Raw genomic sequence first — 10,116 nt, forward strand, 5'->3', positions numbered from 1 at the left:
GATGGACTCTGAAAAACAAACAGGGTTCTGGAGGGGAGGGGGGTGGGAGGATGGGTTAGCCTGGTGGTGGGTATTGAGGAGGGCACATTCTGCATGGAGCACTGGGTGTTATGCACAAACAATGAATCATGGAACACTTCATCTAAAACTAATGATGTAATGTATGGGGATTAACATAAGAATAAAAAAAATAAATAAAGAGTAAATGGAAAAAGAAAAAAAAAAGAAAGACTGATTATTATGCAAAGGCATCTAGAATCCTTTATGTTTTGTGAGCTTATTTAGCAAAATCACTTTTATAGTGAGCTATCTAATAATTATTGGAAGAGTTGTTATTTCTCTAATGAGAAAAAGTCAAGGTAAGGTTTTTAATGCTTAACGTTTTATATGTGAAATGACATGGAAGATACTAAATGTGTCTTGACTGAATCAAAGCAATATAAATAAGAACTCAAATTGAGACCTTCTTTATATACACCTCCAGTTTCCCTTGGTTTCTATTCATGTCAATAATCTATCTCTTTTCTTATAAATTTCCTATGCTAGACCATGATGAATGGATCTATTGGTATAAAAAAACAGTATACAAATTTTCCATAGAATTTGTATTTTATTATTTATTTTTTAAAAGATTTTATTTGAGAGAGAGAGAAGGCATGAGCATGAGTAGGGGGGAGGGGCAGAGGGAGAGGAAGAAGCAGACTCCTACTGAGCATGGAGCCCAACGTGGGGCTCAGTCCCAGGACCCTGAGATCATGACCTGAGCTGAAGGCAGACGTTTAACTGACTGAACCACCCAGGCCCCTAGAATTTGTATTTTAAAACTAGTCTTTTATTATTACAGAATTAGTACATGTATATTGTAGAAAATTAGAAAAAATTTATAAGCAAAAATAACATGATCACCTTCTTACCACCCCAGATCATCACTGTTAACATGTAGACTTTTTTTGTGTCCATGTATATATACATTTTTATACCAGAAGAGTATGAAATCATATTACACAGCTTTTTAACCTACTTTTTTCAATCACTGACCCCCATCTTTCCATTTCAGAACATTGTTAACTCCTCTAATAGCCAGAGCATATTCCTTTTTATGACCCCCCAAAAAAACATTCCACAGGTAGTGTGTCTAGACTAGACCAAATTTAGTATCACACATTGCATCTGGGTGATGTGTTCCATTAGTCTTTTTTTTTTTTCTTAAATCTAACAAAGTCCCTTGTTGAGGAGACATGAACAGTTCTTCAGAACATCTCAGCTTCTGAATTTGTCTCTATTCTTTGTTGTGTCAGTTAGCCTGTTTCTCTGTTTCCTGTATTTCCTACAAAGTGAACATTATATAAAGGCTTGATGAGTTCAAATTAAGCACTTTGCAACAGATTACACCATAGGTGATGATGCTATGTCTTAACCCACCAATAGTGACGCTAAAATTGATCACTAGCTTGGGGTGATGTGACTCTGATTACTCCATGATATAGTTAAGTTTTTGCCCCTTGCAACAAACTGGGGGTATTCTGAAACTTCTTGAGTTTAGATCCTATGAAATCGGAAATACACTAATTCGGAACTCAAAACTGAGCTATAATTTACCTCAGCAGCAAAATGCTTTTTTAGAATACAAATTAATAAGGTAGAAGAAGGTCCAAGGTAAATTTTAGTTTGTAGAGTAACAGTCTCTTAGTTTGAAAGCATGTGAGACAGAGAGTTAATTTCACAACAAAAAAGGATGTTTGTTATGTCACTTGAAGAAGAAATACGAATTTGGGGCACCTGGGTGGCTCAGTCGGTTGAGTGTCAGACTCTTGATTTCAGCTTGGTCATGGTCTCGGGGTTGTGGGATCAAGCCCTGAGTCGGCTCCAAGCTCAGCGGGGAGTTTGCTTAAAATTCTCTCTCCCTCTTCCCCTCCCCTCACTCACATGCTCGTGCGCTCTCTCTTTCTCTCAAATAAATAAATCTTTTAAAAAAAGAATAAGTACAAATTAATAAGAAATATATTGCAAATATTGGCCAAAGGAAATGTAATTGGTTTGGGAGAATAAAGGCATAATTACAATGGAAAATAGATTGTAGTTTTATAAATCATAGGTTTCACATTTGTAATCATTACTATCTCCAACAATAAGTGCAAAAAAGGCTGTAAATAATTCTATTTAGAATTAGGGTGCATTACAAGCTTTACAACCCAGAAGAAAAATCATGCAGGCAACAAATATTTGTAATTGAATGCTGAAATTTTCAAGTGATTATAATTTGCTAAGAGGGCAGTACAAGTCTTATTTCCCATAATCCTAGATGTGCAGTCAAATTCAGCATTCTGTATATCTGGAATTCTTCAAACAACTGGTAATGTAGCTTCTTTCAGTCCAGTTCCACACCTACCCACCCTCAAAAGGTATTCAGAGAAACAAAGTCCTCAACAGCGAATTCCATTGGTGCTTTGTCCCAGAGTATCTGCCCAGTGATGATAAAGTATTTGTTATCCTTTTAGTAGAGTTTCACGGTTTCCAGTCACTCCCTGTAAAAGTTTGCAGGTCACTTTGGAGTTTGAAGGATAATCTTTGTAACTTTTGTAGAATACGGCAACAGAATAATCCCCTACTGCAGCTCATTTTCTTTTTTTTTTTTAAAGATTTTATTTATTTATTTGAGACAGAGAGAATGAGAGACAGAGAGCATGAGAGGGAGGAGGGTCAGAGGGAGAAGCAGACTCCCTGCCGAGCGGGGAGCCCGATGCGGGACTCGATCCCGGGACTCCAGGATCATGACCTGAGCCGAAGGCAGTCGCTTAACCAACTGAGCCACCCAGGCGCCCTTTTTTTTTTTTTTAAAGATTTTATTTATTTATTTGAGAGAGAGAGAATGAGAGACAGAGAGCACGAGAGGGAAGAGGGCAGAGGGAGAAGCAGACCCCCCGCTGAGCAGGGAGCCCGATGTGGGACTCGATCGCGGGACTCCAGGATCATGACCTGAGCTGAAGGCAGTCGCTTAACCAACTGAGCCACCCAGGCGCCCTGCAGCTCATTTTCTTGGTAAAGATATCTGTCATGTATTTTATTAGCCATTTATACAGAATGAAATTGAAATTAGATTACATCATATACTCCATGCCGTGTTTACTCTATCATATCTAAGTAATCAGCTGTCCTAAAGCTTTTAGCCTTATCCTTTTGTCTCTAGAGACATGTGTTTAATTAAAAAGCAACTTATTCAGAGTTTAGATTTTTCTTAATTAGTTTGACTTAGCCCCATACATAATGGTATTTAGATTTATCCATGAAAACCTGTCAAATTGTAATACTGTGGTCCCCATTAGGCCTGAACCCTTATTAGGAAGATGATAGAGAGATCATAGTAAATGGCTTAGGATAGTGTAGTTATCATGTAAACTGATTTATGTTTTTATCCCTTTGTGATTGAAGGCGTATTTAAAAACTGAAATGAGTTGGATGAGTGAAGTAGATGGCTTTAAAAGTTCCTTCCAGTGGAGATGCCGTGGGCTTTTGTTAAAAGAAACTGCTGTTTTCCACGTGCAGCATAGGCTGCTCTCGGTCTCCAGTGCTCAGTGTTCCATCTTGGCCAGACCTCCGAATGTTGAAAGTCACCTACGGCATGTTCCTTAGCTTTCTACCTCCTGGTCCCTTGCCTTGAATACCACATGATGGCTCCTAGATTTTTATCAGCAGCCTTGATCAACATCCAGGACTTCAGATTTGTATGTCCAACTGCCTACTGGACATCTCTACTCGGATGTCTAATAGGTATCTTGAACATGTCATACACTCAACTTTTTATACCCATTTGCCCCTGTCATTGTCCTCATTCTTCACACACATAACAACTTTTTCTTAACCATTTTTTGCACCTCAGTAAGTGGCACACCTTTCCACCCATTTGTGCAAACTGAAAACCCAGTTCTTGCATTTCCCACATATAAATGCATCAGCCAATCCTGTCATCTGTGTCTCCTAAATATCCCAAACCTGCTGTTTCTTACTGCTTGCACTGTCTCCTAGACAAAGCTCTTCATCTCCTGCCTGCACTTAGCTTTCTGAGATGGCACCCAACTTCTAAGACCTTCTAATCAGTAATCCATTCTCTTCCCAAGCAGCCAGTGTATTAAAAAAGATAAACTAGACCTGCTGATCCCTATTTAAAACTCTCCAAAGGTCTCCCATTGTCTTTAGAATAAAATCTAAACTCTTCACCAAGACCGATGTGAACTGGCGCCCACCTGCCACTCAGTGTCATCTTCTTCAGCTTCCTCCTAGTTACCATGCTTCAGCTACATTGGCCTTTCTGTTCCCCAGACCCTTGCCTTGGGCCTTTCTACTTTTTGTCTAGAACACTCTTCTAGAGCTTTGCCAGATAGAGTCCTTCTTTTCATTCATGTTGCACTCAGCTGCCCTATAAAAAAGAACAACACCCTTTCCCCCAGCACTCCCTATTTTTCTATCTTCTCCATAGCATTTACCAGCCTGTTTGTTAAGACCTGTTTGTTTGGGCTTACTTTATTTCTTCTCTCTCCTCCTTTGTGATTTGATTCAGGGTAGTTATAGAGATTTGGCCTGGGGAAAAATGCATCTGGTGGCAGCTTCTCTGAGAGAAATGATTGCCTATGGGAGTGGGAGCTGCATTAGGCCACAAATGATTATTTGTCCTACTCATTGGCTCAGGCATATGCAACCTCCGTTCTCCTCCTGTTTCCTACTTTGTATCCATTTCAGTGTACCATTTTGGCCTTTTTGTTGCACAAAAGAAACTCAGAACAAGTTTTGCTAAATGTTTGGCTGTGGTTATTAAAGTAGGAGCGAGAATTAAATTGTCAGCTCTTTATGGACTATCGGAACCCAGACATGAGAGCATGTGTGTAAAAGATGCCTGTAGAATTTTAAACATCCTGTTCAGTCCCATGAGATGCCCATCTCTCACAAAACAAGTTTGTGGTTTCTGAGGTGAAACACTGAATAGCTAGAGAGGAAATAGCTAGAGAGGAAAGGGACAAAGATAATTTATTCAGAAGACATCAACTTTCTTCGTTTGCAGCAAAAGCTGTGAACTTACCTATTTCTGGTCCTTGGAAAGCCTACCCAAGGTTATGGGAAAGCTGTTTTTGCAGTTGTTTGCTCAGGTTGCACTATTGTAGAAAGACTCAAAACAAGGGATAGGCCAAGTCTTTACCCAATGTCCTTGACTCTGGAATGGTCAAAGCCAAAGCTTATTAATGAGAAGCCAGAGATGGAACCCAGGGCAAAGATCATGGAAGCCTTTCTGATGGAGGCAGGAATGATGAGGTTAAGGTGGAATACTTCTGCAGAAGACTTCCTTCCCTCTCCATTCTCATGAAAACTGTTTAATTCTGCAGTCACATAGAAGCTTGGGGCTGCCCTCCAGCCACTTCTGGGCCTGCCCTGCAAATGACATTGGCTATTACTATTCTGAAAACACGTGTGTGGGACTTGTTTCCATTGGAGTTCCATTATCTTCACTCCCATCTAGGACCAGCCTTCTACCCAATAGGACTTCTTATGTCGTAAGAGTTTATGCAAACAAATAAACAAAAAGTTATCTTCCTGAATAGCTGTGATCCATTTATACATGACTGTATAACCACCAAGTATATTTCAGCTGGCCTCTCAGCCTTTGGAACAAATCGAAGTATTTGTGACAGTCCTCAAAACCTGAATTTCATCTTTATTTTTGAAACTATTTGCAACCCTTTTGCCTAAAGAAGTTAGCTTACTGTGGCGATTTAGACTAGTAATACCTAGTGGGATATATTTTGGCAGCTGTTAGAATATTAAAAAATAAAACAAAACCAAAAAATACCCTTCTACTTCCAATGCTCTTTCCTTCCCCAGTTTTAATTCATAATTTTATGTATCCATTCAGTTTTTCATCCATCAGAACAGTACTGTTTTGTTTTCATAAAATATCTTACTGGTTTCTTATGTATTGTCATCATTAAATGCACTTGGGTTATAACTCAACTCTGTGCAGAAGCTGGTCTTTCATAGTGTCTTTAATAATTCATACCCTCCATAGAATTACTTTAGGCCTTTTAACCAAGTATCGTGAATCTTAACATATCCAGTGTCATTTTAGCATCCAGTTTAGAAAAAAAGGCGATTCTGTGACTGGCCTTGCTGTCTCAGGAGACCTAGAATAAGAATTTTATTCGTGTTTCTTTTAAAGGACGCTTGAAAAACCTAGAGCTTAGAAAACACTGCATATCAGAAGTAACAGAATCATGCTAATTAAGTGACTTTACAGACTGTTAAGCTCCATAGGGATCAGAGAAGGAAATTGTCCATCAAGCTCATCACAGAAACCTCCACTTGAGGTATAGCATTCAAAGTCCAGAAGACACCTAGGGGTTCCTCTGGATTGGATAAGAAGCCACATGCATACTTCTCCCCAGCATATTAGGAAACCACCAATGAAAGCCGGCTACCTTACTAGGTCTAGTGCTACCAAATCCACCTGGGTGAACTGAGTGGCATGCACAATACTGTTGTAATTTTGACATTTCCTCCCCAAAGATGCAACTCTTAGAAATTTGAGGAGCAAACTGTTTAAGTCTGGGAATAATAAAAACTTAAACATGTATTTTTCCAAACTCTACTTCAATTAGGTAGTTGGGGTTGAATTTCTTTATTTTTCTTCCTCTTTTTCCTTTGTTCTTCCTCTCTTTCAAACCTTTCTGAGCTGAAAAGAGACTTGGTTTAGAGGGGGGCATTTTCTCTAGGTTGTTTCTTTCCTCAGTGTCAATTTTCTGTTAACTCCCACTGGGAACCAGTACTCGTAAAATAAAGCAGCTTATGTGATCTGCTTCATTATAATCAAGCCGAATTGGTCTTCTTTCAAAATAGTTGGGTGTTTTGAAGCACTAGTACATTTCAAAGAAATGAGGCCCATTTCCTTTACCAATTCATGTTTGCACAAGATGAGGTATTACTGAAAGAATTTTTCGGTCCCTCTGATGTGTATAAAATGGCTACCCAGAACCTTTATGAATTTCGAGGAGCAAATGAAATAAAAGAAGACTTTTCTCATCTGAGACTAGAATTTTTTAATTAGCTGAAAATTATTCTCTATATTTGAGTGCAGCTGATTCCACTGAAAATGTACCGGTGATGAGACTGCTGCATTTCACACTTGTTTTGCTTATATTTGTAATTGTGATATGGCAGCTTCTTTCTGCTTTTTTAAATCAAGTAATATTTACTCAAGTTGATTCTCTTGCCCGCTTGGAGAAACAGTACTCCCAGTGGACAGGGTTATGGGACCTTTTTTTAATCAATGTTTTAGTGCAGTGCTTCTCAAACTTCAGTGTGCATATAATATCACCTATGGATTTTTTTTTAAAGATTTTATTTATTTATTTGACAGAGAGAGATATAGCGAGAGCAGGAACACAAGCAGGGGGAGTGGGAGAGGGAGAAGCAGGCTTCCCGCCGAGCAGGGAGCCCGATGCGGGGCTCCATCCCAGGACCCTGGGATCATGACCTGAGCCAAAGGCAGACGCTTAACGACTGAGCCACCCAGGCGCCCCTGGATTTTTTTTTTTTAAGCTTCAGATTCTAATTCATCAGGTCAGGGCTGAGGCCCAAGATTCTGCATTTCTGGCAAGCTCCCGGTGATGCTGATGGTCTACAGACCATACTTCGAATAGCAAGATTTTAGAATATCTCTATAGAAAAATCCCAAATTTAATAATTCTGAAATTGGAGGGTGAGGGTAGAATTAAATATGTTAACATTTCTAAGGACAGGTCAGTGATTGAATCTGTGCCTTCATAAAGGTCAGTCTGATGGTTCATATCCTGGTGGATGCATCCTTTTACAGAGGTTACTTCCTTTGTGCCCCTCTACTACTCTCTTAGTAGCAAAATAATGAACAACCTAAATGCAGATTCCTTGAGAATGGAGATTATGTTTTACTGTATTCCAGTCTTCATATTCCTGGAGCCTAGCAAATTTCCATGCACCTAATAGATGGCCAATTAGTGGGTTGAATTGAATCAAATTGAATTGATTGAATTGCATTGGAACAATATAGGGATGACCTGGTTTTGTACCTTTCTAGACCACTTCCTCTTTAAGAGATTTATATTGCTTATATGTATAAATTTAAAATTCTTTCAGTAATTTATAACTGACCAATATCCAGAGTTATATTTTTTCAATTATATTTCTTAAAATGCAACATGAAAAAAAAATGCAAATACAAATTAAAGGTAATGATGAAGATTTAAGAATCCCAAAATTCTATCTCCACTAAAAGGACTTTGGCAGTCATTTCTTATTTACAAATTTTATTCTAGGTCCTGAACTTTTTTGGCAGATTCAAACCTGTTCTTCTCACTTCTGAAAGAGTACAGATTATTATGGAGTCGTCAGTAAATTGTAAAAATCCAGATTACAGTTAGTATGTTTATGTCCTACAAGGATTTCAATAAATCATAGTATCAATAAGCATGAAGAAATTTAAATGCTGTTTTTTCATTATTTCCTTTCAGTATTTGGTTTTGCTGCTTTTATTTTTTAACAGCTTTCTTGAGATACTGTTCACGTACCATATAGTTCATTCATTAAAAATCTATAATTGGCTTTTAGTATATTCAAAGTTGTGTAGCCATCACCATGATCTATTACAGAATATTTTCATTACTCCAAAAAGAAGTCCTACAGCCCTTAGCCCCCACCCCCCAGTTCCTCCATCCCCTAGCAACCACTAATTTACCTTCTATCTCTGTAGATTTACCTATTCTGCACATTTCCCATAAATGGAATCCTACAAGGTGTGGTTTCTTTCAGTTAACATAATGTTTCAAGGTTGATCCTACATGTTGTAGCATGTATCAGCACTTCCTTCTTTGTTATGACTGGATAATGTTTCATTTTGTTTATTTATTAGTTGGACATTCGGATTGTTTCCACTTTTCAGCTATTAGTAATAATGCTGCTGCAAATATTCATGTACAATTTTTTTGTGTGAAAATTTGTTTTTATTTTTCTTGTATAACTAGGAATGGAACTGCCAAGTCATATGTTAACTCTCTGTTTCACTCTCTGATGAACTGCGAGACTTTTCCAAAGAGGCTACAATATTTTACATTCCCATCAGCAGCATATAAAAGATTCCAGTTTCTCTACATTCTTCCCAATGCCTGTTATCTTTTTTATTATAACCATACTACTGGGTGTGAAGTGGTATCTCATTGTGGTTTTGATTTGCATTTCCCTGATGACTAATGATGTTGAGCATCATTTCATGTGCTTGTTGACCATTTGTGTATGTTTTTTGAGAAATGTCTGTCCAATTGCTCATTTTTTAGTTGGGCTATTTGTCTTTTCATTATTGAGTTGTAGGATTTCTTTATTCTAAATACAAATTTTTAAAATTAGATACGTGATGTGCAAAAAAATTTCCCATTCTGTGGGTATTCGTTTTACTTGATAGTGCCCTTGAAGCACAAGTCTTCAAATTTGATGAAATCTAAGTTATTTTTTTCTTTTGTTGCTTGTACTTTTGCCTTATCCAAGAAATCAATGCCTAATGCAAGATAATGAAGGTTTACTCCTATGTTTTCTTCTAAGAATTTTATAGTTGTTGCTGTCACATATAGCTCTTTGATCCAATTTGAGTTAATTTTTATATATGGTATTCTTTTATTTTTTTAAGTGCTGTGATCTTGGCTACCATGCAAGTCTGAACAGAGCCCTGAGAACATATCTGTCTGCAGAGTATAATCTTGAAACTTCCAGACATGAAGGCTTAGACATTATTGAGAATGCAGTTGACAATTTGGAGCCCAGGAGTGATAAGCAGAGATTCATGGAGATGTACCCTGCTGCATTCTGTCCACCAATGAAGTTTGAGTTTCAGTCTCACATGGGTGATGAGGTCAGTAATTGATTGTTTTAAAACTAATGAATTGTCTTTTCATTGTATTAGTTAGTTACTCTTCACCTGCTATAACCTAAGAGTTGTCAGAATTCCCAGTAGTGTTCTCTCTCCTGCCTTTGTTTGGGATCTTAGCTAGTTACATCCTAAGATCAGCCACTACCACCTTCCCCCGCCCTGCCCCCAGCCACAACCACCTC

The 10,116-nt window shown here is 38.1% G+C and overlaps 1 protein-coding gene and 1 long non-coding RNA gene across 7 annotated transcripts in view; one reads left to right on the plus strand and one right to left on the minus strand.

Moving 5' to 3' along the window:
- SRGAP1 (SLIT-ROBO Rho GTPase activating protein 1) overlaps positions 1-10,116 on the plus strand; it is a 179,038-nt gene that overhangs the window by 96,495 nt on the left and 72,427 nt on the right. For all 4 annotated transcript variants that reach the window (XM_081821991.1, XM_081821990.1, XM_031026587.2 and 1 more), the window contains exon 7: positions 9,695-9,916. In XM_081821991.1, coding sequence (XP_081678117.1) covers positions 9,695-9,916 — 222 coding nt within the window. The remainder of the gene's footprint in view (positions 1-9,694; positions 9,917-10,116) is intronic.
- Positions 1-10,116, minus strand: part of LOC145721826 (uncharacterized) — a 37,590-nt gene that overhangs the window by 5,283 nt on the left and 22,191 nt on the right. Inside the window, exon 5 of one of the 3 annotated variants that reach the window (XR_014145751.1) lies at positions 4,230-5,418. The exons of the other annotated variants lie outside the window; for them this stretch is intronic. This is a non-coding gene — a long non-coding RNA (uncharacterized LOC145721826). Of the gene's footprint in view, positions 1-4,229; positions 5,419-10,116 lie in introns of those variants that run through there. 3 annotated transcript variants of the gene reach the window in all.

This window comes from Leptonychotes weddellii, chromosome 5, assembly GCF_054177405.1.
Source record: "Leptonychotes weddellii isolate Sample4059 chromosome 5, ASM5417740v2, whole genome shotgun sequence".
Taxonomy (NCBI): domain Eukaryota; kingdom Metazoa; phylum Chordata; class Mammalia; order Carnivora; family Phocidae; genus Leptonychotes; species Leptonychotes weddellii.